We start from the raw sequence: 24,675 nt of genomic DNA, 5'->3' as shown, positions 1-24,675 counted from the left end.
CACATTCGGCTTGAGCCAGGTTTCAGTAAACACCAGTACTTTGAAGTCAAAATCATAGGACTGCAAGTGTAACCTTGATAGCTTTGTGTTCAAACCTCTCACATTTTGGTAGTAAATGCTAATGGTGAGGTTACTTATTAGTTTTTTGATGCCGAGGTGGAAAGCGGAAGTTGAGCCAAATTTTGCCCTTGCGGTCTAGATCTAAATTCAAATTCGCGAATGAAGGCACCGCTTGGCCAAAAAGATGGGCTCATTACTCTATCAAAGCAGTCTTCGGATATGTCTATTTTAAAAGAAGAAATGCTTCTTTCATACGAGAATCTGAACTTGCGTACATGCAACTCATTTGCTGTCAGCCTGGAAGTTAAATACCCCTTCACATCATCGACAGTGGTATCTTTTGAAAACCTAGATATAAAGACCGATTTTTTGGAAGGGACAACGATTAAATCCCTCGGGACAGGGTTAACGCAATCGGAAACGGTTTCAGATGTGGTAGGGGGTTGCGGAACAGGGGGTTGCGGAACAGCTGTCAACTTTTTGGAAGGAGCAACGATGGCTTCGGATGTGGTAGGGGGTTGAGATGTAGTTGTGGAGTTTTTGGAAGGAGCAACGACTACTTGCATTGGAACGGTGTTGACGCAATCGGAGATGGCTTCAGATGTGGTGGAGGGTTGAGATGAAGCTGTGGAACAGGAATTTAGTGAGGCTCCAGTAGAAGAAGGACGTGGTTGGGGAGATTCAGTCCGCCGAGGAATCGGTGTGTTAAAGCTTATGAGTTCTTTGTTCATAGCTGGAGTCAAAAGTGGGCGGTTCTGCGGAAGATCCAGGTCCACAGTGATGGGATTCAACACAATATTTTCCACGCCTCTCCTACGTCTCTTAAGACCTTTTCCAGGAGAAGGAGAGGAGGAGGAAGTATCTAATAATTTAAATTCTTTGAATTCATCCTCATACTTCTTGAACTTCTCGTTGAGCAGTTTTAGCTCTTTGCTTATCTCCGAAAATCCATTTCTAGCGGTTCTAAATAGTTTACAGAGATCCACAACAGTTTTTTTACACTTTGGACATGACCAGCGAAGTCCATTGTCTCCAATAATCATATCCAGAACTCTCCCATTAATACCAGCACACTTTAAATGAGACAGATGAGATTATACATAAATATATTTTAGTAATCAAAATTTCAGCTCAACGATGTACTATAATATACATGAATGAAAATTGTTTACATTAATAATAACACATATTATGTACTACCTACAAATGTGGAATTTTTTTTATTCATGTAGAAATAAATACGTAGTGGTTCATTGAAAAAAAATATACCCCCTTTGCAAACAAAAACAAACTTGAAAAGCTCTTTTTCCCGAAAATAAGGCCATATAACATACGTATTCATCACAGTTATGAAGTAAACCCGATTCTTTTACATTTTAAGCATTTTATGACTTCAGATGTTGTCAAAATGCGCAGATAATGCAGATTCCAAAGGGGTAACAACTAATAGCGAAAGGAAAATGTTTTCTTCACCAATCCAGAAATTTCTTTCTTAGGCATCTAAACAAAAAAGAAAAGCGGAATCAAAAACGCTACGAATAATAAATAATAGGACATGCAAGTGTGCATGTCAAATCAGCTAAACAATTAAATATGTAGCATTGATAAATTGTGTTTTTCTTTTCCGTTTGATTGACCGTTTAATTGGTTGATTGAGCGATTTACTTTCGCTTTTCACACACTGCCAGTTTATTGTTGTAGTTATTGTAATCATCAACAGGTAGTAACGTTGCATGGTCCGGAGTATTGATTATAGATTTAAATAAATTATACGATTCCCATACATACATATTTATGTATGTACATTAGACAGTATCATCTTACAAGCAAACAAAAAAAAAGTTCGCGATACGCCTTTAGTTTAAAGTATTTTTCCAAGGCGATTTCGAATTTTTTTTCAATTTTTTATATACATAGTTATGTAGTTCTACTCAAATAATCGGAAGTATTTCGCAAAAGTTTAGTGTTTTTTTGGATTTAGGACCGGTTACTAAATATCTGGTTAACACTAATCTTTGATTAAACATCGATGTTTTACCGGAGATTAGTGCTAACCATGTAACCGGGCCCCTTAAGTTACTGAATGCGCCAATGAACTTTGGAAAAACAAAAATTGTCTTCTCTATACAAAAGCATCGATATATCATACTTTAAGATCCGACTGTAAATGCCGAAGATGCGACGAAAATGGCGAAAGAAGGCCGCTACGTTCGGCCAAAAAAATCCGAAATCGCCTTTGAATCGAAATACTTCCTTTGCAAAAGTTTTAAAGAGTTGTACGAAATTGCCTTGCAAAAATACTTTAGACTTATGGGTGTACGGCGAACTTTTTTTCTGATACGATCTAATGTACATATGCATGTATGCACATTAGGGTGCATCACTCTCAAAGTAAAAAAAAAAATCGGTCAGAGATTAAGATTTATGTGTGCTGAACATATATGTATATTTGAAAATTATAAATGAAATTAGTTTTTAAAAATAGTTTCTCTAAAAAATCACCGTTTCTCTAAAAAATCACCTAAGTTAATAGAGTTTAAGTGTAAAAGGTCTGCATAAAAATGTTTAAAACTTTTATCAACGGAATTAAAATAATCAGATTTTTTGAGGTATTTTCAAATCGGTCTAGCTCACTTAAATCTTAATAATTTTCTGAAAGAATTTGGCAGAAGGCTTAAAATATAAAAAATTGTATAATTCCGGTGGAAAACCCACCACGATTTTTGCCGATGCACCCTAATGTAAATACATATGTACAATTTTTAATTTTTGTAAAGCTGATTTTCCCCCTTAACCATAGTACTTACTCTTTTCCTATTTCACGTGACGAAATGTCACGCTGACAAAATTCCACGCCAGTGTACAGAGTATAACTCGCGTAAAAAATGTTGCCAACTTCATGAACAAGCACATATCTCACGGCAAAAAATGCCAGTTTCCAGTCTGATGGCAGAAGGTCTGCACTCTTGGACGGGCCCTTGTTTCCTAGCTTGGAAGCCATTATATCTATAAATGAAATTTTATGTCTATTTTACAACGAATTTCCCTGAGCACTGAAATGATCAAAATTTTGAAGACAAAGTTGGGCATTAAATATTACCTGTCTTTATATTAATAATAGTATTAATTTAGTTTCAAATGGCAAAATTTTTTTTTGTCATTTAAATGCTTAGTGAAAATTCGGTATTGTAGTAAAAATGCCCATTCGTAGTAAAATAATGATTTTGGAGCTCAATATGTGCATTTTTTTATTGACATTAATACATACTTCATTCCATAACAGATTGTCTACTTGGGTGCCTTCTCCTGCGAAGTGTCCTGGATACTGGAAGCGCACGGCAACTTGCCCATCTCATCCTACATACTATGCACGCAATTTTTTATAGTTTTTGTGGCAACAACAATACTCATACATGGACTGGTCACCGGCTTACCATGGGGTCTGTTCGCGTGGTCAGTGATCATAGGTCTACTTTCAATACCGGAACTGATATTAGTTATGATTATGACAACACAGCATTGGGTAAGATTTATATATATGTATACGATTTTAAACACCCTGCAAATCATTTTTTCTGAGTATTCTGAGTTGTAGAGAAATTTTAAAGAATTCGTAAAGATCGCATCCGATTTTTTGCCGAATTTTCTAAAATGAAATAAATTGTGCACAGTTCGATTCTTTTACGAAATTTCGGAAGAAAATCGGTAAAGCAATTAAAGAATAATAAATGCTGCTATTTGAATAATTTCTTAAAGACTTTTTTCAGACTTTTCTTTATTTTTCGTACAAAAATTTCTTTACGAGTTCGTGTCAACCACTTCATATAATTTTCTTTGACGATTCGTAAAAAAATCGTTACAGAAATGAGATACTCCTAAAGATTTCGTTAAGATTTCGGTAACTTTGGTTTGCAGCGTATGTATCTTTTCTTGTGTGTTTGCTTATATGAAAGTACAGAAAAGTGTAGACTAATGCTTAAGCAAAATTTGCTTGCAAAAAATATGAGAGCTTATAATAGCTTCAATGCTTACGTTTTTATCAAAAGTTTTCGCTGCTTTTTATGACACTTATTATTATCGAGTTTTTGCTAACGATTTCCTTTTTACGTTTTTTTCTCACATTTTTATTTCTCAGGGCTTACAATCGGTGCATGGCCTTACTGAGTTGATTTCATACCTTGTACGACTGGTGATAAATTGCTTTGCGTTGATTTGTGTGATACCAACTGGTATAAGGTAAGAGCAAAAGTTGAACCATTTACATTACATTTATGTAGTATGTGAATGAAAAAAAAAAGTGAAAAATAAAAACACTTAATTAACATAAAAAACACCATGCCAGTGGCAGTAACCTGTATTGAAAGCGCATGCTTTCGCATAACCACGCTGCGCATTCAAATTTTACTTTCGACCTTGCCGAAACTCGCTTTTAACACACATTTTGCAACTGGTCTAGGAAACAAGTTCGATGGCGGCAGGTGTTGCATGCCACAACTTGGCACTGTAGCTTGGGGCAAAACGAATTATAGGTCAATTTTCAATAACCGAGTGGGTTGTTTATTCGCAATGAGTGTTTGACAGGTGCGTAGTATATGGCATGAAAAATTGAAAAAATCAAATCAAATCAAATAAAATCTAGCAAATCGTGTGGCCGAAAATAGTTGCGCCTCAGCAGTTTTGATTCAAATTTGAGCATTTGTTTCGTTTTATTTTCGATGTAAAAATGAAACCTAAGCTCCCATTGCAAGTACTAAAAAAAGTATTTTTATAACAGAGAATGAAAATCAGTAGAGTATGATTCTGGCACGAAAAAGAGCTTCTAATAAAGAACCATTTACATAATAGGTGACCAAAGCTGAATGGGCCAGCTGGTCACAATTCTCAAAGTTTTTGAATGTCGCCGCAAGTAATGCATTTAATGAAAAAGACTGCGGGCCAATATATTAAACTAGTGAACCCGCATGGCGTTAAGACGCCAAAATTGAGTTTAATATTTTAGTATTTGAGCATGTTTTTTTTTCAGGTTGCCCGAAAAAAGTAGTGCGCACAGGCTCCCTATTGAAAATGCATAACAAAGGTCTACATACAAATAATTATGTTTAGATAAAAACAAGAACGGCATACATATTTCTAGGGTATATGAAGGACGCTTAGTTTTTTCAGATATGTAGGTTCTTGTTTGCGATTTATTTATCACGAATTTTCGAAAATTTGTCATTGTTGGAGTTCACAAAGCCATATTTTCCAACGCCGTTGGAAAATTGATTTACCTATGCAAATGAATATGCAGCTCTATGTCCCTGATTAAAAGGAGTTTTTCAAGAAACAAATCAATATTTTAGTAATTTTTTCCAAAAGTATTTTTTTGTTAACCTAACACCTGCCTTCTTACAAATAATCAATTCCTTTTAATCAAGTACGAAAAACTCGAAACGTCTCTGTCACTTGACCAGCTTAATCGAATGCAGTTGGTCACATTGACATCACCTCGAACTTTTTGAAATTTGAATTTTGAATTTTAGGCTTTTAAATATCCTTAGAATTTACTAAACTGAGGCAAAATAAATATCGCAAATTTAACTTGCTTCTCGTATAATAGAGTAGATTCACTTAACACCCATTAACTATTGTTGATCTAAAAATATTGTATTTCCTTTATGTGGTGGGCTTTTAAATTTATGTGCAAAGAAAGTGACTTCAATTTCACAGCACGCAAAATTTATGTGAATTTTCCCTATGCCTATGTTTGCTATTTTCTATTTATTTTGGGTTTTTTTCTGCTAAGTATGCAACCAAAAACCGATTTCTATGTAGGAAAGTAAAAGTGCAATTAAAATGCTGATTTATTTAGCAGTGAAACTGCGTACTTAAGTAAAGCAACATAGAAATTGTCTGTGCGCTACAATTGCACATTTTTTATAGAAAATTTTTATTATTTGCCTTTTCTTATTAACTTTGGTAAAAGTTTCGTGCACATATTTGTGTTGGTATTTATATAAAATGCGTGATAAGTGAAATAAATTAGATTATCTTAAATTAAACTTTAACTAAACTTCCTACAAGTTCGCTGCTTGAGTCTTTTGTTGGCATTCGTTATTTTACACTATTTATTACGAACATACACTTTCTTGCAGGTGGCGCCGCGAGTCACAGGTGCTGACACAGCTGCAGGGTTTGGCCACACGCCTCCAATTGCAGACACCGCCGCCAAGTGTGCCAATAGTCAAGACCGATTCGCGTCGTTCCAGTAAACGACGACAGAGCGGCGGCGCTTTCGAGAATGCCGGCTATGAGGTGAGCGAACCAACAACGAAGATCAATATGTGCAGCCCGCAAGCGCAAGGCCTAAATGCTGTGTACAACAACAATCCGCTATTTGGCTCTCAAAATGAATTCAATGCTGCAACATTCACACCACAATACATGCAACAGTTCAGTGGCCATGGCGGTTATGGAAACGGCGGTGTGCAAATGCGCAACGGTAAGCCGCCAAGATGATTAATTAGCGCCGTTATTAAAAGTGTTTAACGAAAAAAAAAAAAAAAAACGTTGCTAATTTTTTTTCTTCTTTCATTCCAATTCTTTAGGCCATCGCGCGCAATCATTGATGGATTTGCGTTGCACACTTCCCGGCATGTATAATCCACGCTACGTGCTCGATACGGAGGACAAGAATGGCAAATACTTCAATATAACCATCGACGATCTGAAGCACAGCATACAGGATTCGAACAAACATCATCCGCCACCTTCGTTAATAGGTTCGGTTAATGATCCAATTTACTGCTCAATCGAGCCAAAGCAACCAACACCGCCACAACAGCGGCACCGCTCACCGGAGAAGTTACCGCAAGCGACAACAACAACAAAGTTGACGCGCAATTGCATATCGCTGGAGAATTTGGATGGCATTGCGAAGGTGCAAAGCGAATTGGCTGCGTATGGGAATAATCTGTTGCAGAACTATTCACAGCAACAGCAGTACTACTTGGCCATGTTGAGCGGCTATTTGAATCCGGTGCACGGCAGCGGCATCTATCGACGGCCGTCGAGTGGTTCGGTTGTGGGTCCATTTACGGGCACCGGGTTGGCGCAGCCACTGCCGCGCAGAAACTCTCAACATTTGCAATACTATGGCGGCTTCGATTATGCGAACTACACGAATCCCTACATAACGGCGAACAGCAAATTGTCGCTGGGCAATGATTCCGACGATTATCGCAAGTATCGCGACGTGGCGCTGTAGATGCAAAAAGTCGGGTGCATAGAAAATAGTTATTAGGTTATGTCGTCTTAAGGTGCTAGAGCAACAGTCAATAATGACTTTAGGTTAGGAATTTAGATTAATTTTGATGCGAATATTTTTAGGAAATTGTTATAGAAATAATATATGAATAAGTACTGATCGAGATAAATTGAAATGCAATTAATTATTTTAAATGAAATTTCAAATAGAACTAAAAAAATACACTAAAATAAAATAATAGAAAAAATAAAATAAAATGGAATAAAAAAAAATAAAAAAAAATAAAATAAAAATAATAAAATAAAATAAAATAAAATAAAATAAAATAAAATAAAATAAAATAAAATAAAATAAAATAAAATAAAATAAAATAAAATAAAATAAAATAAAACAAAATAAAATCAAGCAAAATAAAAGAAAACAATAAAATAAAATAAAATAAAATGAAATAAAATAAAATAAAATAAAATAAAATAAAATTAAATAAAATAAAATAAAACTAAATAAAATAAAGTAAAATAAAACAAGGAAAATAAAATAAAACAAAATTAACAAAAATTTTACCAAAATAGAAAGTAAAAAAAGTCTAAATAAAATATGAAAGAAAATTAACATCAAAAACATAAAATTTGTACAGATAAAAAATGTAACTGAATAAAATTATACAAATGATAGATTTACATTATAAAAATCAGGGACCGAAAGTAACCGTTAAATATCAATATTAAAATTTCAGATCATTGCCAAATGGTGATATTTTGGTTTTTTTATTATTTTTTTTTTTAGTTTGGAGCTCGTCATGTTTAATGATTTAAGTTTGGTGATTTTTTCGACCAAAACTAATCGTTATTTTGGATGTTTATTTTTTTTTTGTAATGAAAGTTTTTTTTTTATTTTTTCGCTCAGAAATAATAATTATTATTGAATTTATTGTTTCCACTTCCAAATAATGATTATTTGTAAAATTGAAAGGACGCAACCAACTAAAATTCTAGCCTGAAAATTTTGAGACTTTGATTTTGATTTTGAGGGAGTCGTTACCTCTGAAAATGGTACTTTTATAAATCACATTAGTATAGTTTTTAAGTTTTTTGAATAATCATTTTTTATAAGTGAAAGAGTGAAATTCTACAAAAATTATTATCTTTAAGCAAAAATATAAAAATCATAAAATAATCATTATTTTTGATAGAAAAAATAAAAATTAAAAATTAAATATTAATTATTATTTCTAATTATTATAAAATAATGGGTAAATATCATCGGAAAAATAGAAATCCAATTTTAGCGATTATATTCCTTAGTTTCGACCGAAAAATTCACCGGAAAATTTTTATTCCGTCCATGGAAACCAAATGTGAAAAGTGAACCGGTTCGGGGAAAATGAAACTCATGATAAGGCTGATTATGATTTTTTCTATAAAGATCATAACCGTTACGGCTCCTGAAAAAAAATGGAAAAATAAAGTGAAAATATAATATTTCAACTTAAATTGCAATGTTTATATTTTAGCAAAATGGCAAAATACTAAATAATATTTTTGTATGCCACAAACTAAAGCCACATTTAAAATTATGATCTGTCAAGATGACATTAAGTAAAAGCTATCGAAAGTAGCGCTAGCAATAACGACAACCAAAGAGCCAGCTAACTCAAAAATAACGAAAACAGTACATGCATAATGAATACTCATACATATGTAGCGTATGCATTTGTTAAAATATTAAATTAATGTGCATACATATAGGTTCTTTAAAAAATTACAATAAAGCTGCAAATAAATTCATAAAAAATTAAGTCTACACTCCCCTTTGTCGGTTTCGCTATTTGTCTCTCTCCGTTTTCTTTTTTCAATCCAAGTGCAGACTGGTTCCTCTCGAACAGCGGCAGAATTGTTCTTTCGAAAGTCATCTCTTCTTTGTTCGATACCTTCCATGTTTCTGCGCTATACATTTACTAACACTAAATTAAAATTTTATAATTATCGTAGTTTTTTTATTTCACTTTATTTCAATTTAATTCATTTTATTTGCTAATTTAATACAATAATAATAAATGTAAATTTTAATACTCTATACAATGGATGAGAATTATTTTTACTCAATATTGTGTATACGCGTATGAATGTATGTAAAGAAACAAATTGTTCGAGTGTATGAATTTAATATACTACAAAATAAAATTAAAAACTCAAATTGGTTCATAGAAAATTCATTAAAAGTGTTTAACTTTGTTTTCGCTAATTAAATACAACTTGAAAAATAATTGTTTTTTTTCCAAGTTTAATGCACTTTTGTGGTTGGTGTTTTTAAGTGTGGGTTACTGGGATTTCATTATATTCATCTCTGTATATCTTAAGGGTTTAACAAATCTGCTAACGGATTATCAGCTAAACTCGCTGGATTTTCAGACGTTGCTGCATTCGCTAAGTGTGTTTTTGTGGCATAAGCTACCTTCTTGGTTTTAATGGCATCTATGAAATCGAAAATTTATTGCGTAAATACGAAAAACACAACTAAAAAATTTTTTTAATTACTATGCATACCTTGTTTTGTTTTACTCTTGCCACCACCAAACAGGTCATCCTCATCACTTTCCATATCACTAAACAGGCCGCCACCGCTCGGCGTTGCCGGCTTCACTGCGCTACCTGCGCTTGCAGCTTTTAGCATTGTTGCTATGGGTTTCTTTTTGCTCTTCAGATTTGACAAAAAGTCATCGTCTTCATCATCGCTACCGAAAATCGAGTCCAATTTGCCGCCCACTACACCAGCAGTTGTAGCTTTAGGTCGAGCAATAACATTGGTTACTGCCGTTGTTGTTGTTGTTGCTGTTAAAGATTTCGTTGTTTGTGTTGTTTTTGCTTTGGCTGTTGATTTACTGCCTTTGAAGAGATCTTCATCGGAATCCTCATTTGGAGGTGTGTCAAAAAGAGATTTCGTGGCGTTCGTTATTGCAGTTATGTTACTCGGTTTTGTTGTTATACTTTTGCCATTGTCAGCAGTATTAAACTGAGACGCTGCGGTAATGGGTTTAGTGCCCTTAAATAGATCATCTGATTCATCATCGCTGTTGTCGGTGAAACCTTTTGCATACGTTGTTTGATTTCTGGCGGCTGCTTGAACTGGGCGTGACACAGGCACAGCTGCCTGTTCGGTAGATTTTCGTTGCATTAAGAGATTCGGTGTGTTGATATCAGAAATGTGTGCTGGTTTATTGCTTGATGCACTACGGGTGTATGCAGAGCGAAAGAGCAAATTGTTTTGGCTGTCATCCTCCTCGAGCAAATTTGCGTGCGGTGTTTTAAAGACGCCACCGCTCGGCTTCTGGAATGTACTAGGCACTGTAATTTGATCAGTTTTTGGTTGGCTGGATAGTGTTTGTGTAGAGCTTGCAATAGCTTTTTCTTTTGCCTGATGTTGTAGGCTGCTACTGGGCGCGTTTGTTTGCGCTAAAGCACCATCATCGTCTTTGAGGTCTGCTTGCTCGGCAAGCAGAGATTGGCGATAATTTTCTTGACGCGCTCTACGTGTTGATGGTCGCCTGCCGACTGGCGCACGGACTCGAGTCTTGCAAACACTTGGCAATATATTTTCATTCGCCGCTGGCTCAGCGGAAGTAGTTGGAAGAGGGGAAGAAGCGCGCGGAAGTTCTTTGCTCGCCTCTGCTAGTGATTCTGGAATTGTAGTTGGTGTTTCCATGGCTTTGGCCACCTCTGGAGTAGTGGGCGACTTTTTGAAGCTTTGCATGCCACCCCCACCAGGCAAAAGTGCCTGCACATTTATTTTTATATTTGGTATTTGCAATTTGCCTGCGGGACTCCGCATTTTACCAGCTGTGGACAAATGTTCTGAATCTTCTTTTTGTACTGCCTGATCAGTTACATCGTTTGAAGGCATAGAGGCGTTTGCTACCGATTGTGTTCCATTCTTTTCCTTTTCACTCTTGAAACTATCATTTCTTGCGGATGATATTTGCTTCGTTGAATCCAGGAAACTTCTCTCCTCTTCTATGTTATTCGCTTGTGGCTCTATCTGACCAATTTTTCTCATTATATCGAAATGGTCTGCATCCGTTGGTGGTCCATCATCGAAAAGCGCAGGCGTTGTCGTTTGCTTTTCCTTTATTTGCTGCACTGCCTCCAAAGTCTCGGAAAAATCATCATAGAAAACGCTATGCAAACGTTGGCTGGCTACAGAATTTTCAGCTGAGTATCGCGTGGATACAGCGAAGCTAAAATCGTCGCCATCATCGTCTGGCGGAATTTCACAAAACAAACGTAAACCTCCGTAATCGCTGCTGCTTGGTTGTTGTTTGTTATTCACGTCTTTTTGAGTTTGATTTGTAGCCTTAGAGGTTACTGTTAGTGCTGCATTTGGCGTGGCGGGTAAGGCAGGTTCATAGAAATCACTTTCTAAGTCCAGTGTTAATTTTGAGACAGATAAAGGGTGCGTACTACTGCTGAGCGTTGTGAAAAAGTCATCATCATCAGGCGGTTCGTCAAGAAAAATGCTAGGATATTCATGATTCTTTGCATCGGCCCTTGTTGATAGCAAAGGCTGCACTCTTAAGTCAGCTGTAGCATTTGCTGATTGCTGTGCTGGCTGCAGCATGGGCTCTGATGTAAGAATTTCTTCGGACGGTGCTAAATCAGATTCGAGTTCTAAGCGACTTCTTGTCACCTCGGCGACAGAGTTGTTACCTTCATGTTTTGTAGATTCTGCAACGCTTGATGACCTGCTTGTTTTAGTATTTTGGCCACCAGCAAATTTGTCCTCAGACTCCTGTCTCATTTTCCCTGTTAAATATTCATCCTTTGATATTTGCTTCACCGTCACAACTGTATTACTTCCATTTCCACAAACAGCTGCGTTAGTTTGTTGTTTAGGAACTGACGCTGTAGCACCTGTTTCAACAAATAAAGCGCTTTCTGGTTCTTCGGCAGTGGGCGCAGAATAATTAGACCTCAGAGGGTCAGATTTTTCCTCAATCGTGTCTTTGGTGATTTCTTTATCAATTTTAAATAAATCGGACTCCTCATTTTCCATAACATCTTCAAAAATAGATCTTTGTTGATTCACATCTTCTACGGATTTCAGATTACATGCTGTTCTTGCTGCATGCAACGGCGATTTGCTTTCTCTTTGCTGCCGCAATGAAGTCAGGACACCTTCTTCTATGTTTTCATTACGTACTGATTTCGTATTTGGCTTCCCGCCGAATAAATCGTCGGATTCATCATCGAAATCACCAGCGAATAGTGTTGCGCTTTTAAATACGTTTTGTGTAGGCACAGTTGTGTTTTGTAGATTGTTACTTGGTAGATCTATTTGAGGGGGATCTACTATTTTTGTCGCACTGTTAGAAGCGATGCCATTTGAACCTTTTAAATCTTCTTGCGCAAAAGGATTGCTAAATAAATCATCCTCATTTTCAAACAATGATTCTGTTTGCTTTATATTCTCTTTAGAATTCAATTTTGTAGGTTCTGCGATGTTGGGATCTTTTTCTAAAGGTCTATCCCTAATCGTTTTAGTTGATTGTTGACTTCTGGATTTGTTCTTGAATAAATCATCTAAATCGTCATTGTCTTCATCACCAAAGAGATCATTCCCAAAGTTAATTTTATTTGGTTTAACTGCATTCGATTCTAATGTCTGAAGAAAAAATACATTTAATAAGGGGTTTCTAGTTAAATTGAATAAAGTTTTACTTACCTGCGGTGTCACTCCCTCTTTGGACGACGTCAGTGTTGCATTTTCATCCTCAAAATCAGCAAATAGGTCAACTTTAGATAGTGCCGTCCGATCTTTTTGTTTGCCTGCGCTATTCGCATTTTCTTTTATTCCGCCACTAGCCGTCGATTTGTTTGTTTCCTGCCTTTGAAGTGTTGAAATAGAGGATACTTCCTTATCTGCAGGTTGTGTATAGGCAAATAGATCACTTGCTAATCTTGAAGACTGCATAGTAATCGGCGTTTTTTCGCCACTATCATCGTCGAAAAGTAGAGTTCTACCTGCGCTTCTCTGTGGCAAGCTTAATTTTTTCGAACCAAAAACATTTAAAAAGTCATCATCGTCCTCATCGTCATCAAACAACAATTTTGCAGATATATTTGGCTTAGTTGCTTTTTGCACGACATCAGCCCCCTTCTTTTCATTGATAATAGCTGAAGAGAAGAGCGAATCATTGGGCAGACTGTTTTCAGGGCTAACGAAAAGATTCACTGGCTTTCGCTGATTAACTTCCGTTACATTTTCAATATTCATCCGCCCCGTTGGTTGGCTTTCTACTGGCTTTTGAATATTCAACGTGTCGGTAAACATATCTAAGGCTGTTGCTACAGGTACTTGTTTCGCTGTTGCACCAGTTTCTTTTTTCGTTGGCAGATTTCTAGTCGCTGGCACCGGTATTTGCGCTGGCTGAGCAGCGTTAATTTGTGGCTTCTCTACGACATCCGTCATAAAGGAATTGAAATCATCATCGTCGAACAAGTTTACAGGCTTCACTTTACCATGAACGTCGGCTGATTTTTGTGGTATTGTATCGCTTGTGCGATTGCTACTTTGTTTCGTTGATGCTGCTTCATCGAAAATGTCAGTAGGGGGAGTAGCGTCGAAGAAAGGTGGCAACACCGACGGAAGCTGCACCACATTACGTTGATTTCGCAACGTAGAAGGAGCATATTGCTGTTGTTGTGGTGATGAAGACGCAGATGTGCTTGTAACTGGTGTATCATGCCGCAAGGCAGCAGTAAACAAATCATGTTCACCTCTTTGACGCGATTGTGGATTGTTTGCAGTACTTCGAGACGTTGTAGAACAAGTGTCACTATCATCGTTGCTTGGGATGTGTTGTGTAATGGATATGCGCCGGTTCTGCGGTGGAGTAGTTGTTATTGTAGGTACATTTTGAGCAACCACCTGAGGGTGTTTATGTTCAATTGGTATGGAGGTACTTGAAGCCCATTCTGAGAGATTCGCTGTATTACTCTCGTATGACTCGTTATCAGCAGTTGATGACCTGGAGGATTCGGAGAATGCATCAGATGCTTCATCGCCCGAATATTCGTTGGAGCCATCACACAGGCCTACATGCCAATGCTCTTTCCATAGTTTGCTACCATAAATATGCGGCAATAATGCGTCATTGTAAGGATTTTTTGGTTGATAAATGCAGCTGAAAGTGGATATAATATATTTTGATAACCCTTCTCCTTGATTAATTTATATATGCAATGTTACTTGTTCGTTGTGACGGATTCGTCCTCATCAGAGTCTTCAAAATCTAAAGAGTACTTCTCATGACAATTGTTGAGCATTTGCAAATTTTTTTGCAGAAAAGTTTCCAGCACTTCATTGGTGGACTTCGGTTGGTCGGTGGACTACAATGGGCAGAACATTACATAAATACATATTGAAATATGACACTCATACCGTGCTCAAGACTTTCACATGAGTGTCAGCTGTATTTGTAAGGGTTTCGTCATCATCATGGCAGCGACTCTCTACGAACTGTGTATACTGCAAAGCCGTCAAACTATTGGCCGAATTGTCCAAGGCTATTGCCGTTCTATTTACATTTACAGCAAGTTGCTGCAGTGCATCGCTTGTGGCAGATGCTCTTCGTTCTATTACCTGTGAAAGATCCTGCATCCAAGCGAGCAGCGAACAATCTCCTTCAAAACTCCATTGTGCTGCTTGGGAGATTACTTTTTGCGTTCTTGCGCTATCCTCCATAGCTTTCACTTTTAATAATTACCTTAAATTGATAAAAACCAGAAATCGCAAAATTACAGCTGTTATCAATGGAGCGAGTGTGTTCAGTGGAAGCTATTGGTGTAAAAATATTGGCGGTTTTTCTCAGGAACCGGTTATTTTTGTTAACGATTTTTTGTTTATGTGATATTGTGCGTTATTTTTTATTTTTTTGTTTTTAATTGTTTTAACATCAAATTAATGCACTAGTAGTTTTTAAAAATTTAAAAATACATAATTCACACATTTATGTTCCAACCAGCGTACTTTTGACGTTTGGAATATTGATTGCCACTGAACGTACGGCTGACACGCGTGGTCAGCAGCAGGCGCAATTGGTTTTGTTTTAGTTTTTGAGTAATTTTATAATTATTTGTAAATAATTAGAAAAAGATTGTTTAATAAGTGTCGTATAAATGGCAATGCTTGCTGAGCCCCGACAGAAAAAGCGATATAACTTAACACCTCGAGGCAAAGCGTTGTATGAAGGTTCGAGTGATGCATTTTTATTGAGGCTCTTAACGAATCGCTTTATCTTTCAGATGAAACGCGCTTTGGTACGAAAATGTTGGAGAAAATGGGCTGGTCCAAAGGAAAAGGACTGGGTGCTAATTTGCATGGTAGTCAAGATTTTGTGCGCGTCCGAATGCGAAACACAAATGAAGGTTTGGGTTTCGAAGATCGTGATGACCACTGGACGCAGCATGAACAAGAATTTAATGGTTTGCTGAAATCATTGAGTAGCGAAAATGATCAGGGTGTAAATGCTGATGGTGATAAGGAAAGTACCACTGATGAGGAAGCGCCTCGTGTGGGTTTTGGTTTTGCGCCTGAACCAAAAAAGCCCAAAGTGGAAAAGCTAAAGGATAAAATTAGTGGTATTTCGCTAGAAGAGAAGTCAAAGCAGAGTAAAGCTCGTGTCCATTATCGTAAATTTACGAAGGGAAAGGATATTGCTCAATACAGTGAAAAGGATTTGGCTAATATATTTGGAAAGAAAGCGGTTGAAACAGAGCAAACAGAAGGAATATATGCGGAGCTCAATGCGATGATGTCGAATCAACCAAAAGAAGTGAATGAAATACCAGTTGTAGAAGCGAAGGAGGTGAAGCCTAATTTCGCCGGTGTGCAGACGATAAGCACGGGGTTATCGGTGAGTGATTATTTTAAGAAAAAAATGGAAGCAATGAGAAATAAACAAAAGCCCATCAAATCCGGAGGTGAGGAGAAGAATGGAAACCAAGTGACTGCAGAAATGCAGGGGCAAGACCCTATGGAAACTAAAAAGAAAAGTAAAAAACGCAAAGGCGACGAAGCCTCATTGCATACTGAAAATGAAATAAATGGTACAAACGATGTTAGCGTAATTGAAGGAGGTTTAGAAATAAATATTAAACGAAACGTAGAAAAGCGTAAGAAAACGAAGAGTCTGCCTGAAAATATTGAATTAGATAATGTAACCGCCTTGACGGAAGCGAATATTCAAGAATCGGAGGGCCTGACTGAGTCTAAAAAGATTAAAAAGAAAAAGAAGCGTAGTGCATTAAAAACGGTGGACATGACGCAAGAAGAATACGATGGAACTGCTGAAATATGTACAAAGAAAAAGTCTAAGAACATTAGTGGAGAACAGCACTACGAAGAAAGCAGTATAAATTCATTGGCAACAGTGAGCGATGTAAATGAAAAACCTAAGAAAAATAAATCCAAGAAAAAAGAAAATGAGAAATCCCTGGAAACTAAAGACGGGGTAACATTAAACAATGTGGATGAAATTCCAGCATCCCAACTGCCCAACAAAAAAAGGAAAAAAGATAACCCACTGCAAGATGATGAAAATATTCCAGTGAACCAAGGTCCTGCCGATATTGAATTAATAACTGGAATATCCGTTAAGAAAAATAAAAAATTAAAAAATAAGGAAAAGTTGCAAGATACTTCTATTGCAGACTTAAATGCGGCAGCAAAAGTAGAGAGTCCTGCACAAGCTTCGAGTAAAAAGTCAAAGAAACAGAAAAAACTTGAAGGCATAGCTGGTCATGGTGCCCAAACCAAGCAAGTACCAAAGTCATGGGGGAAAGCTAAAAAAAATGTAAGTGAAGAAATATACCTTCAATCGCTGACACTTGATGAACTAATAGCCAAATGTAATTCTTTCAATGTCCTCACTGTTTCCTCATTTTGCGCAGAAAAATTCCGTAACGTCGATTTAGACCTATTCAATGGAGCAACAATATCACAATTCCCTGGCTATTCGTATAGTGAGCAAAATCTACAACTTAACGTAGTGGATCAACCCAAAGATAAGGAGCGTATCTTGCATCTTTGGAACTGTAAAATAAATAAATATCAGAATGTTAATCCAAGGGCTATATTTGCCAATTATAAATTCAACGTGGTAAAGGCTTATAAGGCCAAAACAAAACAGAGGAAAAGAATACCTCGATTTCATATGAAATCACTGAAAAGAAAAAATGTGTTCCAACCTATATAGAATATTACTAATAAAAAAACGAATGTTACTAGCCTGAGAAAATCCATTTTTATTTAATTTAAATTTAAACTTCTTAGGTTGTTATAAAAACCTCATTGACCTAATTAGGGCAGTAGTCAAAATCCGGTAGTTTTCAAAAGCTATGTGAAAAATAGAATTTAAATTTTGACCCCTGCTAAATACTAATTTAGTGTGGATTGGTAACCTATAAACGTAACACTTCATATTTACATCTTTATATGTAAATGACCATTTAAGTTGTACAACACTTAAAAATAAGCATGCGAATTAACCGAAATTATTTATATATATTATATGTAATGTATGCATTTTCAAAGTCAAAAGTATGTAGTGGGTGTATGCTTATTTTGTTTTGTTTCTTATGTTGATGCTGTGCCTCCCTATACGAACTTAGATGTTTAAGTTTCTGCTGGCTAAAATCGGTTGCTACGCGACGAGGACCGCTACCATGTCTGCTCGGGCTGTGCGAGAAAAATATTCAAAATGTTAGTGCCTTAGAAATGCTTAGAAATGTGTCATTATTTACCTCATCCTCTTCGGCATCATCATCTAAGTCACCATTTTGATGTGCAATACGTAATGAACGTCGCAGGGAGCCTTGATAACCCGGACCAGAACTAGGTCTTTTCAGGAGGGGATTATGTTTGAAGGTATTAAGATTCACATGCGAATCCCACTAAAAAGATAAGACAATTTCGTTATTAAAATAATTCGTCTTAAATGTGTACTAAAAAGTATTCGACGTACCGAACTTGATACTATTTCTGAACGCACAGGATGCCATGCTAAGTCGCGAACGATGTCTTTATGTCCTTCAATAGCCTCTTTTATTTGTCCAGTTAAAACATCATAAACTGAAAATAGAACTCATTTAATATGTAGAATTTATATTCTCATGGAAGGTAAATGCAGAATGGGTGCGACCTAGGCTAAAATTTGCATTAAATAGCAGGTGTTGTTATTTGATCTTAGTATCTTCTTATTAAAGCGATCCCTTTATAGAGAATATAAAAAATAACTTTCTTCCCATCCTGCTTTCTCCGCCTTTCATTACATACTTATGATCCTGCCTGTGCCACAGCCCGTGTAAATGTAGCGCTGTCCAGTTTGCAGTGCGGGGGAGAATTTCGCACGCAATAGACTTTTTGTGACACGGTGACCACGATATGTCATAACGCTAACATCGCCTTCCAACGTTGCCTTCGGGTTGTAATCTATAGTGAATAAAGTGAATTTAGAAATATATTTGTGTTATAGCTTATTTAAAACTATTACAATCACGTGGTACTGTATCCCAACGATAATCCCATGGAATCAATGGCAGTTTCACCTTATTTAGTTTGTTACTAGGGGTTGTCATTCGTAAGTCCCAAATTTTAATGCTTTGATCTTTGGAATTAGTTAGCAGGTAATGACCATCATTGCGCGGATCAATGTAAGTAATGCCATCTAAATGACCTCTAAACACGCCAACTGGTGCATGCCTGTTGTTATTATATCTGCTGTTGCTGTTACTGCTACCGGAACCTGTACCACTGCCCGCACGCCCCGAACTTCCAACACAACGTAAATCCCATAATTTTAATACACCATCATTGCAACCAGAAACAAATATATTAGAATCTTGATCGCTTACGAAACTAACAGCATTTATATCGGACTTGTGGTTTCGTTGTGTGTTAATTGTACGCACAGCGCGTGACTCCCGATCGACCATGTAGATCAGTGAATTATTACAGCCACCGATTATATTTTGTCCGCATGGCGAAAAACGCAAGGAAAAGATACCGGAGCGTGTTTGTTCGGCATTCAAATTAAGCCATTGCAATTCTCTGCCGTTACCATTCACGGGTAGCACGAAAACTATAAGTAAAATATGTGCTGTAAAAAGAATGCAATTTATTTTTATTAAACAAAAGATGCTTACATGTATCCGACCAGGTAGAATAAGCGATATATTGTCCACAGGGACTGAAATCAACATCCAAAATACTCCAATTGCATACGTCAGCCGTTATGCGATTTATGCGGTGGTATGTGCCCTTCGAAGAGTCGAAAATGCGTATAATTGAATCTACAATAGAATAATATTGGAATATTAAGAGAAAATTTGTTGGATGCAAGAAAGGCATTTGATGGTTTTTTACTTTGTAAGCCTATTAATGCACTTTACAGCATTGCGCACGCTTACTGTGCGGGAGGTAAGGAATAATATCTACCCTCTGCTCACTTTGCTTACAATTTGGTAATCATTTTCGAAAATCAAATACCTTGACAAGCGGTAACCAACTTGCTTCCATCCTTATTAAATTTGCAAACGAAAACTTTAGCCTCCAATGACATTAGGCGCTCTTCCTTGTTATTAGGCACAAATAGGTTAGCTATGCGACGTTGTTGATTCGGTGTAAACGAACCAGCTGGATGTGCGGCTATACCGTTCTCACGCCTCAGTAGACCACGCGTCAACGACCAGCGTTCACTGGGTCGATTACTATTCGCTGGCAGGGCACACAAAGCCTTGATTTCTTTGTACAACATTGTATGCTATGAATGATGGTAAGTGGAAGAAAATAAACATAACTTATTCATAAAAATCTATAAATCGTCCAACAACTTACGCGAAATGTTCGCAAATCTGGATTCTTTCGTATCACAGGCATTTGTGTCGTAGGCCTTTCTAACGGGTTAAGTCGTTCCAAACGTTCCAACTGACTCATAACAGTACCAACGGCTAAGCTCAATTGCTCGCCAAGCATTTCGTCAACATCCTCATCATTGAAGTCATCTTCATCAATTTCATAAACAATATGATTACCCATTCCTGTTACCAGTAAATCAATTAAATTTCAGCTTTCTTTTAGTGCAAGCCCAATGATTTCACAAAACTATACACTCGAAAAGATAAGATAATTTTCATCAATTTGTTGTTTATTTTTCAGCTGATTTTGTATCTTCTCAATTGCTATCGAGGAGATGCATTGACGAATAATGTCTTTTTTCATCAGCACTCAGCACGCACCTAAACAAAATGTTTGCGGAAATATATGATTTTGTGGTTTATGGTAATGTAAAGCAGACTTTTATGAAAAAAACTTTTATAAAAAGTGTAATAATTACCTCACAATTTGTGAAAAAACTGCACAAGATCTGCAAGGGAACAACTTATTGCGATGTCCAGTGAAAACAAAGAAAACAAAAACAAGAACGAATGTCAGAACAGGGATAGATCACAAAACTTCCACTGGAATTCACTACCGCACGTCACTGGAATGCACTACCGGAAGTATAGGGTGATAAACACTGGTTACACCCTGTTTAAATTCATTTCCTCTTACCTTTTAGGCTTTGTTCGTAAATAAATGGCAATGACGTGTAGAGCACTGTGGTCAAATCTGTCGGAAATTTGTCTTATTTTATTTCACTTNTATAACATCTATTTATTTGAAAAATTTTCTACATTCATACGAAAAGCAAAAAAAAAAACGCGAATCAATTAACCTTAATAAACATAGCCTTTTATAACAAATGCCATCTTTTTTGTTGGATGCATGCGTTGCCCACAGTTAATATCTCATTATACATGTAATTTTTCCAACAAAAGTTTTCTGTACATTTCAGCCATTCCACGTCTCATTTCACTTTAACAGGGCTAAATAGCTGAATCAATAGCTCTTGGTTGGCTAAATCCTCTTGGATTATGGGCTAGAAATGCATGCCGTGCGAGTATCAAAATGCTCCCATACAATTGCAAAAGTAAAAAAAAGCTTGTTTAAGACTACAAAATAATTAAACTTAATAGCACACAATAATAAAAAAATCTCATAAATATCTAATTTACATTAATTTAAATACATGCTGGCTATAAATTAATTGCAAATGCAAGTCGGCCAGCAGACATCATTTGTTTAACTTAAAATTGCGCAGTCCACCAGCTCTTAGTCGGCTGTCCAAAGTGCTCCCAATTGGTTTGGGCTTTGTGGGAGATCCTGTACGCGTAGCACTCAGCTCAAAGTTCATGCCAAAGTGTTTGCCAGTTGCTGAGGAAGTGCTTATAGCCAAGCGAGGTTTTTTCATAATGGAATACTAAATATGAAATATTTGAGGGTAAATTAATACAATTCAAGATTTATGAGACTCTAAATTAACCTTTTCTGTGATATCACTTTGAGTTTTACGCAGCATTCCAGAACTACTGCTTATGCCATTAGCGGAAATTCCTTTCTCAGTCTTCTTCGGCGATATTTTCAATGTGGCTAATTTTGTTGTAGTATTTGCTGTACGATCTTGCTGAATTTCTTGATTACGCTTAAATAATGGCAGAAGACCTATGCTGCTTGATTTAATATTGAGATATGGCGAGTTGGAGTCTTCAATAACTTTAATATTTTCCTTCTACAAAAAGACGATATAGAAATGAATGTAAGTATAAAAGACTTATAAAGTTTGATATTTTACGAACAATTGTCGGCGACAAAGTTTGGCGTTTTTCGGGTAAGGCAATCGGCGCTGATTCAGTGCTCCGACGTCGATGATCAGTCATAAAGCTTGGCGACGCTTTTGTCTCCTGCTTTTTAATCTGGAAGAAAGTAGAGTTTCAGAGATAGAGCCTTTAGAATTGAAGCCTTTATTACTCTCTCTTGTAGCTGATAATTTTCACTTTCTAATAGTGAAATGCGTTCCTCACAAGATCTGCGAATTGAACAGAAGGCAAACATATAAACGGCAATTAAAACATATTGAAGGATTATGTTACCTTTTCGTGGCCATTTCTTGACGCAAGTTGTCCTGCATAACTTTCATTGCTCTCCTAAGATCCGTTTTCTTGGTTTCACAGGTACGTAGCTCACTATATTTGAATTAGAATAAAAAACTGTAGTCTACATATCGTCACTACCATGTCAAACTAGCGAATGTGAAAATGAGCAAATTTCAGAAGAGCAAAGAAACTGTTGTAAAAAATGTTGTTGTGTGGGATTCGACACTTTGTATTCTCTGCTTCTAATACTCGAAATTTGACGACTTGCGAATTTGCATTGCCCTCTAAATGCATGCGCAAGGTATCATAATTGTAAAAGCATTTGCGCACATTGGATAGTTTGACATGGTAGCGACGATATATACAACTGTAAGCATTCACACCTTCTTGGTTAACAGATTACCTGGTCGCAGATTGTTATTCCAGTGCGTTTTGTTGTTAGCTGCATTAAAAATTAAACCAGGTAATCAACTGAACCGATGAACCGATGTTGGTGTGAATACCTACAATATAAATAAATACTAAGGATGGCGTAAGTAAACGTCCTCACAGTGAGTATCATCCAGCAAATGTTTGCTATTTCAGCTGCATTTCCAAAAAAAAATTTCGGTAGAATGGCTTTAAAGTTTAAAGTCATTTTTTACTTTTTATATACTAACCGCTTAAGTGCCGCCACCCAAGTGCTCAAACGTAAGGGGTCCTTTTCAATTTTGAGCATTTTTTCAGCTTCAACATTTGTAGCTGCGAGTATGGACTGTACAGACTCGATTGTTTTTATTTGTTGTTTTAGCCGCTCCACCTCCTTACGGTAGTCATCGGCCATTTTTGCTTCAGTCTTGAGGATTTTCAGCTACAATCGGAAGAAAGTACCATATATGGTTATATGATTTGCAAAAACAAATGCAGTACTAACTTGCTCTGAATACGTAAGAATCGCGAAATCATTTTTCTGGATTCTAGCCTCCATCGCTTGAATTGTTTTTCTATTTAGTAAATATAAAGAACAGTTTAATTTCATGAATTTAAAATGTTAAATTTGTATAATTGAATTTACGCTGCCATTATTTGCCGGTCTTTAAGCTCCTTAATCTGCCTTTCCGCTTTGTTAAGCTCCTGTTCTTTCATTTTCAACTGCAAATTTGTGTTATCTATTTGTTCCTGCAGGGAGCCTACGTCTATTGTACTGACATCCAGATTCGCCAAATTGAAGTAAATGCGGAATACATTTCGGTCCGTACACTTGTTACGGCACTGAGGGCAGGACTTTGAACTGTTTCATGTGTATGTAAATAGAATAATTCTGTTTTCATCTAAAACTATTGGTGGAGATTGTGGCACACTTACCGCTCCATCCATTGTTTGAGACAAGTGTGGTGAAACATATGACCACAATTGGTGGCACGCACATCATCGGAGGCGACGAAGAGCTCAGCACAAATAACACAATTTAAATTGAGCATCTCGTTTGCTTACCTAAACTAAATAATCACCACTCAACAAACAAATATGTACATAAATGTAACGAAACTAGAGCGGACGATTCAGAAAAACTTTCGCAAAATAATTAACTGTTTTTTCAGACTTTCTTCCTTGCCAATTTTTCCTTTTTCCAATCTTTTATTTACAGCTGTTGCCGCCAATTTTACGTCCAAAAGGAAATGTCAAATTTAGCCAAAATTTAGATCAGAAACACAAAACAAAAACAAGAACGAATGTCAGAACAGGGATAGATCACAAAACTTCCACTGGAATGCACTACCGGACGTCACTGGAATGCACTACCGGAAGTATAGGGTGATAAACACTGGTTTCACCCGTTGCATTGTTTCGTTCTCTATGCACTTTTCCAATCAGAAACGAGAAAATGTACAAAACAAATTCAAGAAATCAGCTGTTTTTGGCAACCCAGTACCGGAAGTACAGGGTAACTGTAAACATTTATGAGATGGCACTACCGGAAATTGCTGCAAAACGTTTGTTCAGTTTAACGTTAAACATTAAACGTTAAACCAGTACGATTTGCACATTCACGAAACGAAAAGCGGAAGTAACGGAAAATTCGTATGCAGTAAAAGGGGAAATCAGTGTGCATACAGTTTGCAACATGAGGATGCCACAAAAACATAGTCCTTGGCGGCCGGCCGCCTCCCATCGATATGAGTGAATTTCCACTATCGCGCGAAATTAGAACCACACTGGCGCAACTCAGCTCTGGCTGGTGCAGTTGCCTAAACTCATACAGAACCAGATTAGAACCGGAGATCGCTGATCACCTGGCCAGAATGCGGAACCGGTCCGCACAACAACGCACACCTTTTCGCATGTCCTACATATCCTACC

General features: G+C 36.7%; 5 protein-coding genes across 12 annotated transcripts in view; 2 read left to right on the top strand and 3 right to left on the bottom strand.

Annotated features, from left to right (window-relative positions):
* Positions 1-7,547, top strand: part of Rcd6 (Reduction in Cnn dots 6) — a 29,040-nt gene extending 21,493 nt beyond the window's left edge. For 6 of the 7 annotated variants that reach the window (XM_017615139.1, XM_017615130.1, XM_017615124.1 and 3 more), the window contains 4 exons: positions 3,344-3,583; positions 4,196-4,296; positions 6,195-6,541; positions 6,648-7,547. In XM_017615139.1, the coding sequence (XP_017470628.1) occupies positions 3,344-3,583; positions 4,196-4,296; positions 6,195-6,541; positions 6,648-7,306 (1,347 nt within the window). In that variant the 3' untranslated portion in view covers positions 7,307-7,547. The remainder of the gene's footprint in view (positions 1-3,343; positions 3,584-4,195; positions 4,297-6,194; positions 6,542-6,647) is intronic. The other variant, XR_001847432.1, reaches the window with a different exon arrangement.
* A 1,488-nt stretch (positions 7,548-9,035) lies between these two features.
* On the bottom strand, positions 9,036-15,119 carry FAM21 (Family with sequence similarity 21). Its single transcript, XM_017615045.1, has 5 exons — positions 14,744-15,119; positions 14,552-14,691; positions 13,025-14,486; positions 9,853-12,964; positions 9,036-9,780 (listed from the first exon to the last, which is right to left on the bottom strand). The coding sequence occupies exons 1-5, from the start codon at positions 15,044-15,046 to the stop codon at positions 9,662-9,664; spliced, it is 5,136 nt and encodes a 1,711-aa protein (XP_017470534.1). The 5' UTR covers positions 15,047-15,119; the 3' UTR covers positions 9,036-9,661.
* Positions 15,120-15,342: 223 nt separating this feature from the next.
* Positions 15,343-17,594, top strand: LOC108362182 (PIN2/TERF1-interacting telomerase inhibitor 1). Of its 2 annotated transcripts, XM_017615064.1 has the most exons (3): positions 15,343-15,553; positions 15,607-17,156; positions 17,254-17,504. In XM_017615064.1, the coding sequence occupies exons 1-3, from the start codon at positions 15,481-15,483 to the stop codon at positions 17,275-17,277; spliced, it is 1,647 nt and encodes a 548-aa protein (XP_017470553.1). In that variant the 5' UTR covers positions 15,343-15,480; the 3' UTR covers positions 17,278-17,504. The 2 variants fall into 2 exon arrangements, with proteins under 2 accessions (XP_017470553.1, XP_017470544.1); XM_017615055.1 differs by having other exon boundaries at positions 15,607-17,594.
* A 355-nt stretch (positions 17,595-17,949) lies between these two features.
* On the bottom strand, positions 17,950-20,762 carry LOC108362206 (DDB1- and CUL4-associated factor 11). Its single transcript, XM_017615079.1, has 9 exons — positions 20,697-20,762; positions 20,198-20,598; positions 19,850-20,123; positions 19,507-19,653; positions 18,855-19,442; positions 18,638-18,793; positions 18,327-18,433; positions 18,106-18,255; positions 17,950-18,040 (listed from the first exon to the last, which is right to left on the bottom strand). The coding sequence occupies exons 2-9, from the start codon at positions 20,396-20,398 to the stop codon at positions 18,023-18,025; spliced, it is 1,641 nt and encodes a 546-aa protein (XP_017470568.1). The 5' UTR covers positions 20,399-20,598; positions 20,697-20,762; the 3' UTR covers positions 17,950-18,022.
* Positions 20,763-21,021: 259 nt separating this feature from the next.
* Positions 21,022-24,131, bottom strand: LOC108362242 (E3 ubiquitin-protein ligase TRAIP-like). Its single transcript, XM_017615146.1, has 9 exons — positions 23,680-24,131; positions 23,390-23,605; positions 23,249-23,318; positions 22,995-23,185; positions 22,333-22,425; positions 22,211-22,268; positions 22,039-22,155; positions 21,726-21,971; positions 21,022-21,662 (listed from the first exon to the last, which is right to left on the bottom strand). The coding sequence occupies exons 1-9, from the start codon at positions 23,793-23,795 to the stop codon at positions 21,477-21,479; spliced, it is 1,293 nt and encodes a 430-aa protein (XP_017470635.1). The 5' UTR covers positions 23,796-24,131; the 3' UTR covers positions 21,022-21,476.
* Between the last annotated feature and the right edge of the window lie 544 nt (positions 24,132-24,675).

This window comes from Rhagoletis zephyria, unplaced genomic scaffold (genome assembly GCF_001687245.7).
Source record: "Rhagoletis zephyria isolate East Lansing unplaced genomic scaffold, Rhagoletis_zephyria_1.1 Rzeph_scaffold_00022, whole genome shotgun sequence".
NCBI classification, from domain to species: Eukaryota; Metazoa; Arthropoda; class Insecta; order Diptera; family Tephritidae; genus Rhagoletis; species Rhagoletis zephyria.
This window is presented reverse-complemented; position numbering and strand designations above follow the sequence as displayed.

What these genes read in the sequence shown, in the direction of transcription:
- LOC108362206 (XM_017615079.1), bottom strand. Translation starts at nt 20,398, where the DNA reads ATGGGTAATCATATTGTTTATGAAATTGATGAAGATGACTTCAATGAT. An exon ending in GGATACAGTACCACGTGATT is followed by an intron (nt 18,794 to 18,854) that starts GTAATAGTTTTA and finishes TATTCACTATAG; the next exon opens with ATTACAACCCGAAGGCAACG. An exon ending in TGGCACAGGCAGGATCATAA is followed by an intron (nt 18,434 to 18,637) that starts GTATGTAATGAA and finishes TTCTATTTTCAG; the next exon opens with TTTATGATGTTTTAACTGGA.
- LOC108362182 (XM_017615055.1), top strand. Translation starts at nt 15,481, where the DNA reads ATGGCAATGCTTGCTGAGCCCCGACAGAAAAAGCGATATAACTTAACA. An exon ending in AGGCAAAGCGTTGTATGAAG is followed by an intron (nt 15,554 to 15,606) that starts GTTCGAGTGATG and finishes TTTATCTTTCAG; the next exon opens with ATGAAACGCGCTTTGGTACG.
- FAM21 (XM_017615045.1), bottom strand. Translation starts at nt 15,046, where the DNA reads ATGGAGGATAGCGCAAGAACGCAAAAAGTAATCTCCCAAGCAGCACAA. An exon ending in AAGAGGGAGTGACACCGCAG is followed by an intron (nt 12,965 to 13,024) that starts GTAAGTAAAACT and finishes TTTTTTCTTCAG; the next exon opens with ACATTAGAATCGAATGCAGT. An exon ending in CAAGAGTAAAACAAAACAAG is followed by an intron (nt 9,781 to 9,852) that starts GTATGCATAGTA and finishes TCGATTTCATAG; the next exon opens with ATGCCATTAAAACCAAGAAG.
- LOC108362242 (XM_017615146.1), bottom strand. Translation starts at nt 23,795, where the DNA reads ATGCTCAATTTAAATTGTGTTATTTGTGCTGAGCTCTTCGTCGCCTCC. An exon ending in TGGGTGGCGGCACTTAAGCG is followed by an intron (nt 22,426 to 22,994) that starts GTTAGTATATAA and finishes ATTCAAATATAG; the next exon opens with TGAGCTACGTACCTGTGAAA. An exon ending in AAACTTTGTCGCCGACAATT is followed by an intron (nt 21,972 to 22,038) that starts GTTCGTAAAATA and finishes GTCTTTTTGTAG; the next exon opens with AAGGAAAATATTAAAGTTAT.